Raw genomic sequence first — 20,250 nt, 5'->3', positions numbered from 1 at the left:
TTGATAAATAATAAAACAATCCAAAATGAAGACGGAGGAGGAGCTGTCAGGTAAGGGTCCAGCTGCACTATGTGGCCGCTTACCTTTTGGCGTGCGGAACTGCACAGCCTCCGACATGGGACCCATGCCTTTGGAGTTGCGGGCCTGAATCTTAAAATAGTATGTGGTGTCCAGGGTGAGCTCCTGGATCTGGTGGGTCAACCTATTGCCCACCACTGGTTCAATCACCCAATCGTGGACCTCCGCATTCACGTCTGTACTGTAGTAGATGATGTACCCTGGAAAGTGAGAGCAATGAAACTTACCAAGGTCCACAGACACTACCCCCACCCCCGAAACTGCATGCTAACCCCACCCCCAAACTGTCTGCGATCGCAAAACAACTGCGATGCAAGTCCAGCTCTTTCTGCAGCTTGCCGGTGAGCCCGGCCCTGTTACCCGTGATCTTGCCGTTGGCCTCTGTGGGCGGCTGCCAGTTTATGATGATGGTCCGTGGCCTGTCCTCTTTGTTCACCACGGTCACATCTTTGGGAGACGAGCTAGGAACTGGGGACGATTAGCATGTTAGCCTCAGTAACGTTAAACAAAGCTGTAGTCTGTACCACTGGCTGAGTGTGGCTGGGTGTCGCGAAACGCGGCGACGAGGTCTGACAGGAGGTCTGACAGGAGGTCTGACAGGAGGTCTGTGGTCTGTGGGTGGGCGGCGGCATGATGGCGGCTGAGGAGCACTCACTGCTCTCGAAGGTGGTGCCGTGCGCAGTCATACTCCAGGTGCTGCTGCGCCTACCCTTGGTCACCATGACAGAGAACTCGTACAGCGTGTTGGGCTTCAGCCCCGTCACCATGTGGTTCAGGTTGGTGGTGTTGGCGTTCTGCAAACATTGGAGGTATTGGCTGATCTGCTAAGGAGTTCACCGGGTTTATGTCCAAATTCACTGCTTTTACCTTCAGCACAGTAATAAACAATTCTTTCCTTGATTATGACTGAAAGAAAAACTATCCCTAAATCTCATCAACTGCACATGAATGCATGCTGTACTTTTACATTACACAGATATTTTCCTTACTATATTCAACAATTTAAGTGAAAAAGCCAACACACAATATGGAGGCGAACACTGAGAATATGGAGGGTTACTGAGGGCCATGCAGACATGCTGCATTTGGCAACAGAAATGCTGTCTTCAATTAAACACAAGTAATTTGAGAGTGTGTTCAAAGATCAAGCTCTGCATGTCTTTGGATCTGAAAGATGCTCTGACAACATCAAAGCCATTTCACTTTTGTTTAAACACATAAAAATCCGAAACAATGACATCCCTCATCTTTCTTAATAGTGTTTTTCTTCTTGGACAAGAGGCCGACCACATCAGCGTTCTGAAACGCCTCCCGCAGCTGTGTAGAGTCAAACCTCCCCTCATCCATTATTTAAACAATGTCCTTGTTAAAATAAACCCCACTGTATATCAGATTCCCCTGCACTCAGCTACACAAACTGCAGTATAATGTTTATTTGGCACCTTGTGCGCCTTTCTTAAGGAGCTCCGTGGCCTCCCATGACAATGCGGAACCAGCAGGGGGAGCTCTCTGAGAGAGCAGGCGCATCTGAAGCCATGAGGGATGAGGGACGTCTGGCCCGTGGTGCGATCCAGGTGGACCAGCACTACCATCGCTAAAGCAGACACCTGCGCTTTACTGGGGTCTGCCGGAGTGGATCTGACGTACGCTTCCTGACAAACGCTGGCAAGAACCACAGCATCGCTGGCGGAATGGACTCAAACTGGCTGAATTTATTCAATCCACATCAACAAGCACGACCTGACTCTACGAGTTACGTTCCTCAGCCCGCGAGCAGGGACAGCCCCTACCTTGAACTTTGTGTTAGCAGGGATGTTAGTCTTCCAGCGAACTGTATAGTAGCGAGCGTCAGTGATCTTCTGGTTCTTGGGCAGGGAGTTATCAGCCCAGGTGATTTTGATGGTGTCATGACTCAGGACGGAGGCCTGAACTCCCACAGGCGGCAGCATGGGGGTGAGATCTGGTACTGGAGCGTATGGAGCATGGAAGAGTTCATACAAATCAACATCAGGGTCTATGGGGTCTGCAGGCAGTTAAACAAATGAAGAAACAAAAATGTGTGGAAGGGAAGAACATTGAAAACCAAAGCAGAAAGGGTTTAGCGGCAGGTGTGGGGGGTGTTAATGAATTCAGATGGGGGTGGGGAGAGTTGGGTGTGGGTGAAGAGAAAGAGAGAGAATATAATATTAGTACAGGATATCAACTGACGTCAGGATACAGGAACACAACGCCTAGGACTTTCTGTGCTTCAGCACCGCGATAAGCTGAAAGGGGGCCGTGACAGGTGCCTAATGCCGTCCGCAGGCCTGCAGTGCCGCCTATATCACAGGCAGCATTAGTTAATGACAGCGAGATCGAGCTCATTCAGAGAACAAACTCATTAGGCGTCTTAATCCAGGTGATCAAACTTATTCAATATGGGTGGCACGGTTCACAAAACCCACGGTTCGGTTTGTATCACGGTTTTAGGGTCACGGTTTTCGGTTCTGTACGGTTCTTGTTATTTTTTCTTTTAATCTTTAACACATACAAAAAGAGACGCATATAATGTTTAATCATTCGTTTTCTATTTGTCCACGGGGTTAATTTAATTGGGGATCGTTAAAATGATAGATCACCTATCTTGATTAAGCCTGATTCGGTTCGTTATATATATATATATATATATATAACATGAAAAAAATTGGTATTAATTATATTAAATGTTCTTGAGTAATCGATAAAATCAGTTTCTGTGTATGTCCAAGACATCAATCTGTAATAGTGGAATGGATGATCTAGGTCTATGTGGTCAGACACTGTGCAATAAACAGAATTTTTAGGAACATGGCAAATGTTCACATTGCAGCATGGAAGCAGGCTCACTGTTACAACGCTGACCGGGGAAGCAGAGGCGAGGAGACCTAGGATCGGGGGAATGCGGGGTTTAATGAGCAAAAGGAACACAGACGAGCGGTAAAGCAGAATTACAATATAATGACCGGACAGGAGAAAGAAACGGAAACCCGGACTAAATACAATGGAGTAATGACAAATTTGACAACAATCAGGAACAGCTGGTAAACACGGGGAATCCACACAGGGTTAACGAGGGGGCGTGGCACACGGAAAGAGCGGACGATCGAGGCATGACACTCACTGGAGTGCTTTGTCACAGATAACTTAATTTTCTTTAACAAAGTGCCTAACCGCACATTAAATAAAGTCACACAACAAAGGCGCACAACAGTGTTCAGATGTTGTGCTATCGGTTGGCTGAAATTTAAACGTTTTCTTCAGAGACAGGGTGGTAACGCCGAAAACACAAACGAAAGGCTACCGGAAATTACTTACTTTACCGGAACTACGTCACAACGCTCTGTGCATATAGCCTATTCTTTCGCGCGAAAGGGAAACACACTGACGTCACATACGGGGCACGAGGCTACATTGCGCATGTCATGAACCGTCGAACCGTGCGAGGCATGCATGCTCTGAACTGAGACAAGCGAACCGGACGGTTCGGTTTTTTTTCATGAACCGTGCCATCCCTACTATTCAACCAACCTTTCAAAACAAAAAGTCAATTTTAGTTATTGCAAACATTTAGCCAGTCACTGGGCAATGGAGCCCGAAGGCTTCAGGGTGGATAAGGAGTGAAATGCAGCAGAACAGGAAGAACGAAGGATATTTATCTCTTTCTGGAAAATACCTCACGGCCGACACTCAGTTTAGCCAATCAACTGCATTTTGACCATGTAAAGATATAAAATACCAACTACTGAACAAAAAGCAAAAATAGACAAGAAGAAACACTGAGGGGTGGACAGGTTACCGGCATTCATTTCCCCCCCAATTACAACATTCAACCAATACATTTTTGCTCCCTCCTGCCATTGTCTCCCAGCATACTCCCTCTGCCCTGTGCTGATCTGGCCCATACATCTTCACATGCACCATTATAGGTCTCTGCGTTCTGCTGATTCAGTTTATTTTCATAAACAGTGGTACCTCAGAACTTGAACTTAATCCATTCAGAACTTGGGTTTGAATCCTAAAAAGGTCAAGTTCTGATCAAATTTTCCCGATAAGAAATAATGGAAAACCAATTAATTGGTTCCCGGCCCCAAAAAATTACACCTAAATATGTTTTTAGCATTTAAACACAAAATGAACCTGATAAAACAAGAAGAGCAGATACTAAACACAACTAAGCAAAACAGTAATTTGTAAAGTAAGAAAATAAATGTATCCAAACAATGTGTAAAGTTAAAAAAAAAAACAATGACACCTTTTTCATAAACCCAGACACAGCACTACCACCTTGAGTCAGGGTTTGTTTATTTTTATTATTACTCTGTATTTGTTAATTTGTTCATAAATTGTAACATTTGTACAACTATTGCATAACTTTTTGGTGAGCAATGGCTACTAAAATGATATAAAGTACAGTGTATTACCTGATACAGTATTTTCAATAAAAAAAAGCACTGTGACCGACAAACGATGCTATCACAGCGAATGTGAGGCTGAGACTGAAGCTTTACCCTTTGTTTCTGCTGAGAGAGGTGCCGTGTGACTCATTTCCCCGCGCGTACAAGTTATCTTAGGTCGGCGTTCACGGTTCGTCTTCTGAGATTCAGATCGAGTTCTAGGTCATTTTTTTTTAAAACTGGTTGGTTTGACTTTTAAGAAATTCAAGTTCTAATGAGTTAGAGTACTGAGGTACCACTGTAGCGCCTTTCAAAACACAGTGGTCCCAAGGAGCCTGACAAGAGCATGTGGCAGTCCATTACTACACAGTTAATAGAAAATGGTGCTTAAAACAGGGAAGAGGGAGAAACTCTTTAAAGATTTTCAAAGGAATATTAAAAAACAACACACAATGGCAGTACGAACACAAGTAACTAAGAGCGAAATGAGTACCATGCAGGGAGACTGCAGTCTGTCAAATGATCAGGCAATTTTAACTTTTGAAGCAGGTTAAGAAAAGAATAAGTCAACGTTCAGTTTAATAAAAGGCAGCTGTGTCTTATGCGAGTCCCAGTGGAAAGCATGGAGCTGAGGGAGGGTACAAATCTGTGTGTGAACCCGGCCTCAGGCCCCAGCACTGGTGCTGCTCTCTGAAAGCATGTTTTCTAGGTCACCTACCCGGCACTTACACAAAGTTGCATTTTTATTCAGTCAAAACCCAATTTCTGCTCCTTCCTCAACTTGGCTGAGCTTTTGAAACACTGACAAAACCGAAAAAGCATGTGAATCGGAGCCGCGGGGGGTCCTGGAAGCCCCGGCGTATGTCGACGGGTACTCCGGCTTTCAAAAACACGGAAGCTTCTTCATGGGCACAACACAGATCAATGTACTGTGGCGAGAACACAAAGAGCGAGTCACCATGAGGATGGAACGCCTCAGAGGCAGATATAATCTCGTCAGCGTGCTGCCAGTGCGCTCCGGCCCGCGCCAGGAAGGGGACAGGAGCCTCAGAGCCGGTCTCTGTCTCACCAGCCGTTGAGTGTTTTCACTCTGACAGAAAGAAGCTTCAGCTTTCTCTAAATAACATCTGCGCTCCAACGCCCAAGCACTCAATCCCTGCTCCAATAACGACAGAGACACGGACGGCTCTTTTGTAATATAAATGCCGAATTTGAGGCACAGCTGAAAATACAATCACAGACAGACATATAAGCAGCTTTCTGAGGCTGATCCAACTATCGTAATGAAAGCCATGTCCCATTGCTGATACTGCTTGCTTGAGTTACACTCAGTCTCTAGTGATGTAATATATATCAAGATGATAATTCACTGCAGATGTGATCCTAATTTCTTTACATTTATTTAGACTGTTCTGATCTAATCACTAACACTGGAATAAATAACTTTTTTTAACAGGAAAGGAAGATTAAATCACAAAATACTCCCCAGAGTTGAAAATCCAATATGTATATACCAATAGTAATATAGATGTAACTTGACTTCTTGTATCGGTCAGGAAGGCAAGGATGTCAACATAGCAGCCGCTGGTTTGTGAGGAAGCCTGCCCCCCCAAGCTGGCCTGAGAAAGGCGAGCGTTTGGGGGCTGTTTACAGGAAAGGCGAGTCGGGGAGCTGACAGCATGAATGGCTGAGCCCTCAGGGTTGGATGTGAGCCCCGCTACAGAGCCAAGGCCTTGCTTCAGCGGTAACCAGCTCACATCTAGCTCACATCTCCTGGGGAGCTCTGTTACGCGGCCGGACAGCAAAGCTGCCCACGGTGCGCAGGGACCGGCTTCCCCGCAACGAGAGTCTACCCAGCAGGCCATGCTGCACAGCGTATGCCAAAAGGGGGAAATGCAGGCTGATGTGGAGGAGTCTGCGCAGACATGCCACAGCAACACTCCGAACTGGCGGGTGAATTCTCAGTAGGTGAGGCCCTCGACTTCCAAGTTTCAACAACACATATGTCAGGTGTTAGGAGATGTGAACTTTGCAAAGTGATGCTTCCTTAGAGATTTACAGCAGAAGAGAGAAGCCCGTGCAGTTAGACGTTTACTGTATGATGCCTACACTGGCTCTTCAGGGTCCTGATGCATCTTGAGATCGGCTCAGAGAAACACAGGCCACCTGCTTGAGGAAAATGACCCACGTTGTATTACGGAGCCAGGCAGCCCTCTGGTACCTCGGCGGCTCGTCTTACCTGACTGAGGCCTGGTGATGGCGCTCTCGTACAGAGGAATTCCCTCCCCAACATTGTTGAAGGCCTTCAGTGTGATTACGTAGTATGAACTGGGATCTGAGGGGTATAGGAAGGAGGTTGTGGCGATCAGACATGCTCCACACTGCACTTCTTATAGATTCATTATCTTGACAAAGGAAGCCACTTAAACACTTCTATTTGTTTTCTTTGTTTGATAATAAAGGGAATTTTAAATGTAAATGAACCCCAACAGCCTTTCATTTTTTTCACTGTATTAATTCAAGCAGTGGCAGCATAGTATCGCACAACGTGGCTGTGAGGAAATGCACCTTCAAGCGCTGGAGCTGGACTGATTCAGTGCTATTATATGCTGATGCCTCATATCACTGCCCAGCTGGATTCTGTTCCATTGGGTGACACTGAAAAGATCAGGGGTGATACTTTGTGGGGTTGTGCTGGGCTGGCTTGGCATTCGCTCTCACCCAGGCTCTCGATGCTGTAGTAACGCTGCTTGTGGTCCACTTTGATGGTTTGGGCGTGGGGGCTTCCGATGCCATAGCCAATGATGTAGCCGCGCACGACGATGTCCTGGTTTTCCGGGGGTGTCCAGCTGACCACGATGCTGTTGACCAGCGGCCGCACCTGCAGGGAGCTGGGAACGTCCGGCACCCGCGTCTCTGCAAAGAACGCAGAGCCACAAGGGTGAGACACTGGGAACGTGTCACCTGGCTGCAGGGCGCTGAGTCAAGGCACCGCATGCGCTGGGCAAACCCCCCCGCACATTCAGAGGGACACCCGTCCTCTATTCTGAGGGACACCCGTCCTCTGTTCTGCTCCCGCTCAGATCTCGCAGGCCGACCAGCTGCTCACAAAGCTAACTGACCCTCTGCTGCCAAAATTACACTCTTTTTGAAATACAATCAGAACAAGCCTATCACTGGAGCCAGACTCCGAGAGATAAAAACATTCCTCAGCGAACGACTGTTTACTGACAGCTTCTGTAGATCGGCCAATCAGTTACAAAGGAGCACAGGAATCAAAACTAAACTTTTGTGACGTTGACTCTAAGAGAGTTATCAGATTTCTTTTCGGTGCTTTGGATAGGAAATGTTTTCTAAATGCTATCAGCTCAGCTTTCTCGAAAACAAACATACTGTTAATCAATAAACTGTCATCTAAGGGCTTTCATTAATATGATTTATTAAGAAAAAGTTTTTCTTTGGACAGATTATGCTTCCTACAAATACAAGACGAGTGCTGATTTCCTATTAGTGCGTCCCACACATAACCGCCCACCTGGGGGGGTTATGGGGCTTATTTAGCTTCTTCTCTGATATGGAGAGTGCCTCATGTCACTCAGAACCCCGGAGCTCGGCCTCCCCCCTGCCTGCCCATCCTAGCCCTCTTACCATCCAGGTCACTCTTGAAGGTCTCCGCCGTGGCCCAGTCGGTGGCCGGGCCGGTTCCGTTCACCGTGACGGCAGTTATGCGAAATGCGTACTCCGTGCTGCGCTCCAGGCCTGTAAAGGCGGCAGGGAAAGACGGGAGCTTCATCACCCAAAGCGCGTTCTCCATCATACACCGGCCCAGCTGTCGCCCACCTTCTCTCCCTATCACCTCCTTCCTCTTTTCCCTCCCCCACCATTTAGGGTAATGAATTCATTAACTGCCCCCACTGCCCCCACACCCTGATAGCAGGAGCTCCGTTGGAACCATCACCCCGAAACATCAAAACAGAATGAGGAACAGCACCCAAGCCCTCTGAAGTTACTCCTGGGGCCTTCCAGCATCTGTCACCCACCCAGCTCTCAGGCACACAGTCATCTGCCATTTCAAATTATTTTTCAGACTACTGCTCGCTTCAGGACGCTCGCTTCGTATAATATTCATGCAAGTAAGAGAAAATCTGTTATTCTGCCAAGAGATGGAAGATGATCAGATTTCAAAAACATAAGAGCGGTTTAAATTCTGCTAAAACAGACTAAGTGACAGTAATAGATAAAGATTCTGCTTTGGAGTAAAACAACTGTACTGGAGAGCTTGGTCTGGTCATGGCATAAACTGGAACGCAGATCCCAGTGTCCACCAGCAAGAGCGCCAAGGGTGATGGAGGCCGCTCGCCCTGCAGCGCGGTAATGTCGCCGTCTGCCCCCCCCGGCTCAGATACGTTCCCCTTATAACTCCCCTCGGCGACCGCTGGAGAGAACAGACGGCTCTGCTGTGGGCTTTGAACAAGCAAACTACACCTCATTTGACACTAAACATAATGAGCTGGCCTTTGGGTTTCTTGTTGTGCCCTTTGCTCCACAACTACAAAAGCTAGTGAGGTGACAATTGAAGCTGGTCTGCAGGTGAGTTCTCCTCCCCACTTTGAAAACGAGGCCGTCCCCGACTTTCACCAGCACTTGTAGAGCAGTGAAGCGACGTGCACCATGTCCTCCTGAAGCTTCCATCATCCCTGCCCGTTACACCACCCCAACACACTGGGGCAGGGGGATTATGCTGACCATCGACAAGCTGGGGAGGGGGGAAGTGCTCACCATAGATGGTGGGGGGGGGGGGGCGGGGTAGTTGAGTGCTCACCATCAATGAGCTGGAAGAGCTGGGTGCCTGTGGTGGTCTCTGCCACCTCACTCTTGCGGAGCCCTTTCCTGTAGCGGATCTTGTAGCCAATGATCTCCCCGTTCTGGGTCCCCAAGGGGGGCGGCTGCCACCTTACCATGATGCTCTGGGGGCAGCAGAGAACAGGAGGCATGAAGAGAGGGGAACAGCCTGAGGCGCTGAGGAGAGACTGACTGACCTCCTATACAGCCAGCCTGTGGGCCTACCCGGGGTGATGTCACATATCAAACTGTGTCGTAAAGGGCAAAAAGGTGTCACAAAATAAGCTGTCACATAACCCACCTGGATGCCTGTCCTACAGCAGGGCTGATCATCATGACCGGCACGCACCACATTTTTTTTAGCTGCAAATCCACCAATCACCACCCCAGAAGCAGACGCATGTGCAGAGTCTCTGGCCAATGGCATGGCACTGGCCCTATTCTGCCCCGCCCCCAATGGCGGATTCACACACCCCAAACAGACACGTGTTTATGCACGCAATGCTAACAAAGACCATCGAGGGAGCCATAAACCCGGGTGCAAGTAAATAAATGAATAATAAATAAGCCCGGCTGCTGCAAACGGCGCTCCCTGCAGGCAGGATTAATAAATGCAGGCGGGTGTTTAGCTGGAGGTCTGACAGCCCACTGCTGGAGCCGGGCGAGGCAGCGAGCGGGAAACGCCGTTAGAAAATATAATTAATGGTATATCTCTCTGCCAAGGGAATGTAACTTATTAAATCTGCCTAAGTGGGAACAATTACTTCATTTCCATGCCCCCCACCACCAAAAAAAATCCAGATTAAGCCATTAACATTTTTGCATTATTCACAAATCAAGGAAACACATTTAGTTGACTGCTTGAGATCGGGGACAGATGGGCAGGGAGAGAGGAGGTGGTGTGACAGAGGAGCAGCCTATGGTGTCCCCGCGAGGAGGAAGGAGAGCCTCCTCACCACAGCACACACCCCTACAAGCGGGCCGTGAGTCACGCATGGGCGGACAACCTCCATGTAAAATTTGACCTCAAAGCATCATAATATGAAGTATTTTTTTTACGCTGAATTCCAGCCAACATAAATGAGAAGATGATGTACGGTCCAGGTGTAAGCATGGACCTTCTGCATAAAAGAGGCACTGTTACATCCAGAGAGATATAGAGGAGTACAACAGTCATTAAAACATACATATATAAAAGAGACACTAAAAATACACACCAAGGGTCTTCCTACCCACTGGCTATTAGTGGCCTAGCAAGTGAAGCGCCAGCAGGGATTCTACCTGCGAGCAGCGAAGCACTGCTTCAACACACCGGAGCATCTCCTACCCAGCACTAGGAGGTCAGCGCCAGCAGCCCGTCTGGGGTGCAGATGGAAGGGGGGCCATTAAGAAGGCCGGACAGGCGCGGTAGCGAGCGCGGCCGGAGAATAAAGCCCCGCGGGTGTGAGAGATGAGCCATTTAAAGCTCAGTGAGATGTCCGGGGCGGCCAGGAATCTGACCACAGGAGAGGCGGGGGGAGACGGGGATGGGGAGGGGGAGAGCGGCCAGACGGAAAGCAGGGGCACCATGGATGTCAGCAGGAGCAGCCTGACTGTACCGGGGTTTGTGGTTCTATTTCTAATTCCTTACCTTTGAGTTCTGGACTTCCAGGGTGAGGTTCTGTGGAGGAGCACTCGGCACTGGGGGATTCCAAACAGAAGATCGTCAGTGAGGAGGAACACAGAGCGACACCCGCAGTACACAGGGCAGCAGCCGACCCACATCTCCACTGACCGCTCCCTACAGTGAGGGGTGCCGACACCCGCAGTACACAGGGCAGCAGCCGACCCACATCTCCACTGACCGCTCCCTACAGTGAGGGGTGTCGACACCCGCAGTACACAGGGCAGCAGCCGACCCACATCTCCACTGACCGCTCCCTACAGTGAGGGGTGCCGACACCCGCAGTACACAGGGCAGCAGCCGACCCACATCTCCACTGACCGCTCCCTACAGTGAGGGGTGCCGACACCCGCAGTACACAGGGCAGCAGCCGACCCACATCTCCACTGGCCGCTCCCTACAGTGAGGGGTGCCGACACCCGCAGTACACAGGGCAGCAGCCGACCCACATCTCCACTGGCCGCTCCCTACAGTGAGGGGTGCCGACACCCGCAGTACACAGGGCAGCAGCCGACCCACATCTCCACTGGCCGCTCCCTACAGTGAGGGGTGCCGACACCCGCAGTACACAGGGCAGCAGCCGACCCACATCTCCACTGGCCGCTCCCTACAGTGAGGGGTGCCGACACCCGCAGTACACAGGGCAGCAGCCGACCCACATCTCCACTGGCCGCTCCCTACAGTGAGGGGTGCCGACACCCGCAGTACACAGGGCACTGGAACTCAGAGCTTGATGCTAGATGCTGATTTGTTTGTTAAGGTGCTATATATTCTCCACCAGTAAGAGATGCTATTTTCTGGCTTTGTGTGATACATTAGTGCCCTGGAGCAGCAGGCATCAGCCAGACAGACTACCCAGAGTGAGGCTGGGGTATTGAGGAGTCCTGCCTACCAGGCCGGGGGTCCACAAAGTACATGTAGCCCCCCCACGACTTGGCAGAAACCCACTATGGCATAACCACAATGGGGAGAAAGATCCTGTCACAAAAGATTTAATTATGCAAAATCAGATTTGATAAGGATCCCAGTCCCTTTTCACATGCTGGGATAAAAGCAGAGTGCTGTCATGCTTTCTAAGAGAGTTCCCTTACTGCTGTCGCTGGTCTTATGCTACAGTCCATGATCTCCCACCAAAGCTGCCCAAAACCCTGCAGAACTTTCTTATAACAGTATTTATATTACGTTAACAGTGGCAGCATAAACAGCTAATGCTTTTATGCAAAGCTATTTAAAACTTTGCTGATTTATTCAGCCAGATTTTCACTGGAGCAATTCGGGTCACTAATGTTTCTGCAGCTAGAACCTCTTGGGACGTGACCAAGTAACCTTCTGCTTCCAAATCAGTTCTGGTAACCACTACATTACTGCTGCCTTTTTGGTTTCGGAGCTTAATTTCATAGGGAAGGGGAGAGTATTACAGTAACCCTTATGAGACTATAAAGCAGCCAAGCAAAGAGACCCCCAGTTCTCTGCCTCACCATCTGACGGGGTCTGCACCACCACGTCCTCAGTGGACACTCCGGGTCCGTGCCGGTTGTATGCCACCACGCGGATGCTGTACTCCGTGAACTTCTTCAGTCCAGTCACAGTGTGGGACAGACCTCCCACATCGATGTCCTGTCAGGAAAGAAAAGGTTTCAAAGCCTCCAAGCTCACAGCCCCAGAACCTCCCCATTGGTGAGCCTGCAGGTCACAGAGGCCATGCTCACCTAGCAGGTCTGCAGGAGGCTACATAAGACCCCATTGGCTAATGCTAACTGAACTAGTTCAGGCTACATAAGACCCCATAAGCTAATGCTAACTGCACTAGCTCAGGCTACATAAGACCCCATCAGCTAATGCTAACTGAGCTAGCTCAGGCTACATAAGACCCCATCAGCTAATGCTAACTGAGCTAGCTCAGGCTACATAAGACCCCATCAGCTAATGCTAACTGAGCTAGCTCAGGCTACATAAGACCCCATCAGCTAATGCTAACTGAGCTAGCTCAGGCTACATAAGACCCCATCAGCTAATGCTAACTGAGCTAGCTCAGGCTACAAAAGACCCCATCAGCTAACACTAACTGCTCTTTCTTAGGCTACATGCACCAAAATTTATTAGCAACTCTTAAATAATTCATACACCAGCTGCATACCCGCCTCTCTGCGTCCCAGGGTGCATGTAGTTACCCTGACGTTCCATGCCTCCAATCTGCCCCCTCAAACCCACCCCCCAGGGAACCCAAACATTAATACGGCCACGGACACATCATGCATTATCATATTAAAAGGTTTTTAATGCTACACAGTGCTTCATCTCACCACAGGCAGAGGGACTCACAATCTACAGAGGCATTGCAGGCTTAGGGGAGGGTGTCGATACGCAGGAGCCCCCCAGGTGGAATGCATGAGATAGTTTCTCGCAAACCATTCGCCAATGGACATAAAAAATGCAAACGAGGAGAGTTTATTTCGCAGCCATTTCGGCACACTGATGAAGACCACTCTCGCAATCCCGACCACAGCAGTTGTCATTTGCCAATGTGGTCGGTCATTTGCAAGCAAGTTGACTTTAAGGGTCTGCCCTTTTAGTTGTGAGATATTTAACCAGGTGTTTTGTTTTTGCATTACACAACTTTTACAGTCTTTTGTTGTCCCTGTCCCAAATTTTTTTAAATGTGTTGTTGGCATCAAATTCAAACTGAGCATATATTTGTCATACAACAATTAAATTTCTCAGTTTCAACATTTGATATTTTATCTTTGTTCTATTTTCAATTCATTCATTCAGTTTCAAATGTGGGATTATATAATTTGTGAATCACTGCATTCTGTTTTTATTTACATTTCAAACAGCATCCCAACTCTTTTGGAAAGTTGTAAATAAGAGTTTACTGAGCTTCAGTAGTTTGCCTGACATCATGACTCATACCGATAAGCAGAGACAGCACTCAGCATGCCGATGCTATAGGGCAGGTCGGCGTGCTACAGAGGGCGATTACGGGCCACAGGCTGCCGGATATTAAATTTCAGTCCATGCATTCTAGGTTTGATATAAACCTGTTCATGCTATATGTGGTCTCTCTAGGTTTCAGAATGATTTCATGGTTAACATGTTTTATGCCTGGCTAAGAAACCTCCAGTACAGTGACTAATACTTTTGAAGAGCTATAGGGAACCCGAGCCGAGCAGAGCAGGACGAGAGCGCCATCCGGTGGATGGCCCTGATACACCCATAGGTCGGGAGAGTCTGTCCTGCAAGGGGAGCTGCTGTTTCTATAACAAGGAGAAGAGTGTCTCCTTACAGGTTAGACAGATTAACAAATCCGATGATTTAGCGATGATTTAGCGATGATTTAGCGATGATTTTCCATTTTCAGCCTGCTCACACTCCCTAATGAGATGAGGCAAACGCAAGCACAGCATCTGCAGGCCAGAAGAAGAGGCCAGGGCCCACCTGCTCTGTGTCCAAGCCCCTCTCCATATAGTACAGCTTGTAACTCTGGATCTCGCCGTTGCCCGTGAGGGGAACCTCCCAGCTGACGGCGATGGAGGTCGGCGACGTGGCCACAGCCTGCAGGTTGGGCGCCGGGCCTGGAACCTGGACTGTAGCAGCAAGACACAGGATGGCGGACAAGGTTTTCAGTAAAGGGCGAATGACCACAAAATCTCACAGCCACGTAAGAGGATTGTGAAGCTGCCACATGAAAATGGTCAATATATGAAACAAACGCCTTCCTAATAGTTGTCTTGAGCCTTGATCAGTCTTGATCTCTGCCCAGGAACTAATGTCCTGCAAGGCAACCTCAGGAAGTGTTGATTGTTCCATTAACTTGAAGCACTTCTGGTCCCCTGTTACTGCAGTCCAGCTGTCCTTTAGGAACAGCTTCATCAAAGGACACCCCCACACTCTCACCCAGCCCCCCACCGCCCAAAGAGGAGCACCTGCGTTCACGGACACAGGCTCTAAAGCGGGATCTGCTCACAGCGCTTTCAGGAACGATTTATCCAGAGTGTTAATTCAATTATGCCTGGTGTGTGGCTCTGGGGGGGGGGTGGGGTTGTATCACTGCGCTTCTGCTGGCCCGGTGGGGTCGTGAATCATCACGTTCAATTAGTAACTCTGTCGGCCGCTGGAAGCACAGGGCTGTGGCATCAGGTGTTCAGCTGGTGCAAACCCAAACAAACGAGCCTCTGCTGTCCCCAGGGCCCCCTGGGGTCGTCGGCTCCCAGCTCAGACACGTCACATACAGTATTTACCAGGCAAAGACATCTGCAAGGCAGCCAATTCACAGTAGCTCAACAGCATATCTGACAATGCTGTTTAATACAGTACTTCCCATGTGCAGACACGCCTCCTGCAGGCCCTGTGTGTGTGGAAGTGTATGTTACGCAGCCGATGGACAAAGGGGACCGGGGGACACTGAGAAGACGTGTTAAAAATGGACAAAGAGGATGTGGGACAGTTTAAAATCAGACTGAGCGGACATGTTAAAAATGGACAAAGAGGACAGGGGGTAGAGTTAAAAAGCAGAAAGTGTAAAAATGGACAAAGAGGATGGAGGGCAGTTTAAAGAGAACGCTGGGTTCAAAGAGAGAATATGATTGCTGGTATGAGCACAAATAGGAATGTCACATGTCAGGCACGTATGAAGACGCCTCGCTGCAGGGCCTCTGCTAACTCGTGGTGTGAATGCAGTGAAGCTCCTCTCCACTGACGGCACTGCGATCTGCACTGCTCATCGCTCTGCTATTCTCTAGGTTACTGGCTCCCGGCTACAGGATGTCAGCAGAACAATCAAAAGGACATTGGGAATTCCGATTCCCCTCCCGTCCATCACGCTCTCGAGCTTGTTGGGAGTGCTCTTCTCTGTGAGGCAGGTTGTGTGTAGAGGAGGGGGCCTCACCTTCAGGCTGGGTGGCCACCCACAGGGGGGCGGAGCTCTCCCCTGGCCCATTGCGGTTATGCGCCACCACGCGGAAGGAATACTTGGTGTCCGGCATCAGATTCTGAACAGTGACCTGGAGTTCACCAGGCCGACTTGCGTTCACGATCCGCTCTCTGGGGAATGAAGAGGGAGACGTTTAAATCCAAACAGAGAAGTGAGAATACAGCCATGTACGCACCGTGCAGATACCATGCAGATACCATGCAAACACCATGCATGCACCATGCATGCACTGCACTGACACCATGCATCCACCACACCATGCAAACACCATGCATGCACCATGCATGCACTGCACTGACACCATGCATCCACCACACCATGCAAACACCATGCATGCACCATGCATGCACTGCACTGACACCATGCATCCACCACACCATGCAAACACCATGCATGCACCATGCATGCACTGCACTGACACCATGCATCCACCACACCGTGCAAACACCATGCATACACCATGCATGCACCATGCATGCACCATGCATGCACTGCACTGACACCATGCATCCACCACACCGTGCAGATACCATGCAAACACCATGCATGCACCATGCATGCACTGCACTGACACCATGCATCCACCACACCGTGCAGATACCATGCATACACCATGCATGCACTGCACTTTGCAGACATCATGCATCAGTCCTCTTCTGCTCCGTCCACATGACTGTGCTTTGGTTTAAAACCAATGAAAGGTGAATATTCTATGCTTCCTGCATTTAATATGTTATTAATCTTCCTGTGCCCCGAAACCAGCAGGGCGCTTTGGTTAAATGGTTTAACTCATTATCCCCAATTATACCTCTTGACCACAATTAACCCAGCTGGTGAGTGACACCTGGACAGGATTCAGATACAGAGGTTTAACAAAGCCTCACACCAACTCTGCTGCTAAGTCACGGTAATCAGCCGGTGGGCGTTTACAGAGGGGCTGGGTGGCGGGACAGCGAGGCGGCCGCAGTGAGGGACACGCTGGGCTAGGGCTTACCTGCCGGTGCCCTCCAGGCTGTAGAAGACTGAGTAGGTGATGTTGTCCCCGTGCGGCTCGGCTGGGGGGCGCCACGTCAGCTTGATGAAGCGGGTGGAGACCAGCGAGGCCACCACATCACGGGGGGCAGAGGGCGTGGGCCCTCCCCCAGGACCAGCGAAGCCTGGCGTTACACGGTCAGCAGTGGCACTGGTCAGTGAGGTGGAGGGGGGTGTAGGGAGAGCAACATCTTGGGGTACAAGGGGATGGGGGGGGGGGATGCAAAACGAAGGGGGAAAACAGAAAAAAAAAAGACGTAACAAAAAGGCAGCCAGGACAAAACAATACAAAAAAAAAAAACAAAAAAAACAATGATGGAATCATCACACAGCAAGAAAGAAAAGCTGCATGTGGGGGCGGCATGCAGGACTGCCCCCTCGGAGGGGGGCGGCAGCTACAGAACACGGCAGGCCGGCATAGCGCTGTACACTCTGCACAAAAGGACTCCTCCTTCTGCCCACAGACAGGTCCCCCCCAGCCCCCACCCCCCCCCCCCCCAAATACACTAATGGTATTCCTGCCCAGCATTATGCCATTTCTAAGCATAGCTTTTTTGGCCCCAACTTGCTCTCTAATTGCATGTGATATTCCACTGGATGCTCAGTTGATAGGTAGCTCTGAGAAGCACTCCCCTCCCTGCCCAAAAAAAAAAAAACACGCAGACCTCATTTAACCAAGACATAAAGTAAGCAAGCAAGCGAGCGTGAGCGAGACACTGGGCTTTACATCCATAAAACAGGCACAACTCAGCAGCCAGCATCTATAGGACTCAATTAGGGGCCCTTTCCGTATGTCTCCTAAACGAGGCCTTTTTCCACAGACACACTCGGGGAATCTTTCATGCTACCCTGGGCACGCTAACCTCTGTTCTTGAAGAGTTAAGCTCCAGGAATCTGCAGGAGGTTCACCCTGACCGGGGCCCGCCCCTTCCTTTAATGAGTGAATCACACGGCTTAGAGGCAAATGGGGTGAAGGTGAGAGGCGGGTAGCAGAGGTGGGGAGTGGAGGCAGGGAGCATAGGCGGGGAACAGAGGCAGGAAGCGGAGGTGGGGAGCAGAGGCAGGGAGGCAAGTGGGGAGCAGAGGCGGGGAGTGGAGGCAGGAAGCGGAGGTGGGGAGCAGAGGTGGGGAGCAGAGGCAGGGAGCGGAGGCAGGAAGCGGAGGTGGGGAGCAGAGGCAAGGAGCGAAGTGGGGAGCAGAGGCGGGGAGTGGAGGCACGGAGCAGTGGCAGGGAGGGGAACTGGCAGGCGAAAGCTTAAAGGCAGCCGCAGCTGCCTCCTCTGACCCCTGACCGCCCCCTTGTGGTTCCTGCATGTGCTCATGTGACTTACACGGGGCGACCCTCCCCCCCGAGCCTCCACTGTGCAGCTGCAGGAAACATGAACTCATTATACAGTGCTGGACTAGCAGGATGAAGTGTTTGACATGCAGTGTTACTCAAAGGGATGCAAAAGCGGCATGTAGGAAGAGCAGTGGACAGGAAGGGCAGTGTGCAACAAGATCAGTGGACAGGAAGGGCAGTGTGCAACAAGAGCAGTGGACAGGAAGGGCAGTGTGCAACAAGAGCAGTGGACAGGAAGGGCAGTGTGCAACAAGAGCAGTGGACAGGAAGGGCAGAGTGTAACAAGAGCAGCGCGCGGGACATGCCCACGCCGCCATGGACACATCGGCAAACGTAGGGAATGCAGTTAACAAAAAAAACACTCCACATTCAAAATAAGGTGGTGTTTTTTCCCCATTAGGAATGAGCAAGGGAACCAGGGTGACGACAGCAGAAAGTCAAACACTCAGGTTTTAGGTATAGTTTCACAGGAAAGAAAATAATTAAATTAACAGAATGTTAATTTAATAACATTTGTTAAGTTAAAAAAAAAGAGAGAGTGAAAAAACACATCCAACCGCAGGAAAAGTGTTGCATTGTTTAATGCAGCAGTATTGCATTAACTGGCACAGCATCAGTACCCCCCCATCACTGCAATGCAAGACTCTAAAGTCACCCCAGCTCTCCCTGGCTGTGAAGCGAACAGTTTGGGAAGTGGAAGGGGTAGGGGTGGGGGGAGGCTTCCCCTTTGCTCTGGGAAGACCCTGCAGTGAGCTCACACTCCTGGGGGGGTGCCCCACAGTACCCTGCTTGCTTTCAGTCACCACTCATCCAGGAGCCTGTAAACCCCCGAGCCCCACAAAGACCAACACACAAACGCTTCCTGGCTCTGTGGGGATTCCCTCAGCAGCCCACCTCTGTCACTGCCAGGATTATACAATCACCTTACAAGGCCAGTTCCAATATTTTGACCACTAAATTATTCAGTTCCTGTCGAGCGTATGGTCTGTCTTGGTATGTATCGTGTGAGTGGCTCCATCTGACGGCTATTTCTGTCATGCTGATGTCTCGAGGTGATGCGGAGAGATCAGGGTAATGAGTCTTTATACTTGACCGAACGAGATCGAACCGCCATCGATGGAACCGCTCAGAAAATGATGTTTCAATGAATAAACCATCTCCAGCAAGCTGCCTGCTCATCTTCTCTGTAATTGCTCCCCACCCCAGGAAAAATGACTTCAAAGAGCACCACAGCATCGCAGACCCCTGAGGAATGGGCAGTCTGCGTGACCTCCGATGCCAAGATCAATAACCGATATAAACCAGAGCTAGCAATCAATAATTCATTAGATTCATAATGAATGTGAGTAGGACAGCCAGGCTTCCCCAGCCAGCTCACCGCAGAGTACAGAACGCTTTCGAGAGACGGTTATGGAACACTACCTACAGATAAACGGGAAACGGTAAGTGTCTCGCAGTCGACGTTTCTCATTAACTGTGGTGCCGGGTAATTGGGGCAGGAGGGTAATGGCTTGGGTTTATCTGGATAGCGTTCCTAATTCCTGAGCCCTGGAAAACATCTTGGACATTCGAGATGCAAATCAGTGAAATAGCTTTTCCAAACATATTCAAAAAGTAATTACACCACCATCTGAACTCATCATTACTGCACGTCAGTCAGCCATGGAAGCGCAATAATATTTTACATCCTTCATTTAATTCTCACCCATCTTTAAAAAACAGATATTAAGTTATTAACATACTGCAGGCGGGAAAAATCAAGATTTAGGCAACACAGAGCCTTTGATAAGTGAAAGCACTATATGAATATTAAATGAGATTAATTATTAAACAGGCAGTCATGACACAGTCTTCAATAAGACATAGAGAAGCTAGCACTGCTCTGGAGACTGAATACACACACGGATACACACAGACACATAAACATGCAGACACGCATACACACGCA

General features: G+C 49.5%; 1 protein-coding gene across 11 annotated transcripts in view; it reads right to left on the bottom strand.

The window, feature by feature from the left end:
* LOC111840745 (neogenin-like) overlaps positions 1 to 20,250 on the bottom strand; it is a 115,872-nt gene that overhangs the window by 9,978 nt on the left and 85,644 nt on the right. For 8 of the 11 annotated variants that reach the window (XM_072718024.1, XM_072718026.1, XM_072718017.1 and 5 more), the window contains 13 exons: positions 16,923 to 17,151; positions 15,884 to 16,038; positions 14,434 to 14,582; positions 12,474 to 12,612; positions 10,963 to 11,012; positions 9,313 to 9,457; positions 8,139 to 8,249; positions 7,212 to 7,406; positions 6,730 to 6,825; positions 1,869 to 2,101; positions 734 to 872; positions 439 to 546; positions 84 to 278 (listed from right to left, as the gene is read on the bottom strand). In XM_072718024.1, the coding sequence (XP_072574125.1) occupies positions 84 to 278; positions 439 to 546; positions 734 to 872; positions 1,869 to 2,101; positions 6,730 to 6,825; positions 7,212 to 7,406; positions 8,139 to 8,249; positions 9,313 to 9,457; positions 10,963 to 11,012; positions 12,474 to 12,612; positions 14,434 to 14,582; positions 15,884 to 16,038; positions 16,923 to 17,151 (1,944 nt within the window). The remainder of the gene's footprint in view (positions 1 to 83; positions 279 to 438; positions 547 to 733; positions 873 to 1,868; positions 2,102 to 6,729; positions 6,826 to 7,211; positions 7,407 to 8,138; positions 8,250 to 9,312; positions 9,458 to 10,962; positions 11,013 to 12,473; positions 12,613 to 14,433; positions 14,583 to 15,883; positions 16,039 to 16,922; positions 17,152 to 20,250) is intronic. The other 3 variants (XM_072718020.1, XM_072718019.1, XM_072718023.1) reach the window with 3 other exon arrangements.

The sequence above is a fragment of the Paramormyrops kingsleyae genome, chromosome 11 (assembly GCF_048594095.1).
Source record: "Paramormyrops kingsleyae isolate MSU_618 chromosome 11, PKINGS_0.4, whole genome shotgun sequence".
Lineage (NCBI taxonomy): Eukaryota > Metazoa > Chordata > Actinopteri > Osteoglossiformes > Mormyridae > Paramormyrops > Paramormyrops kingsleyae.
The sequence above is the reverse complement of the archived record's forward strand: the minus strand, read 5'-3'. Positions and strand labels throughout refer to the sequence as shown.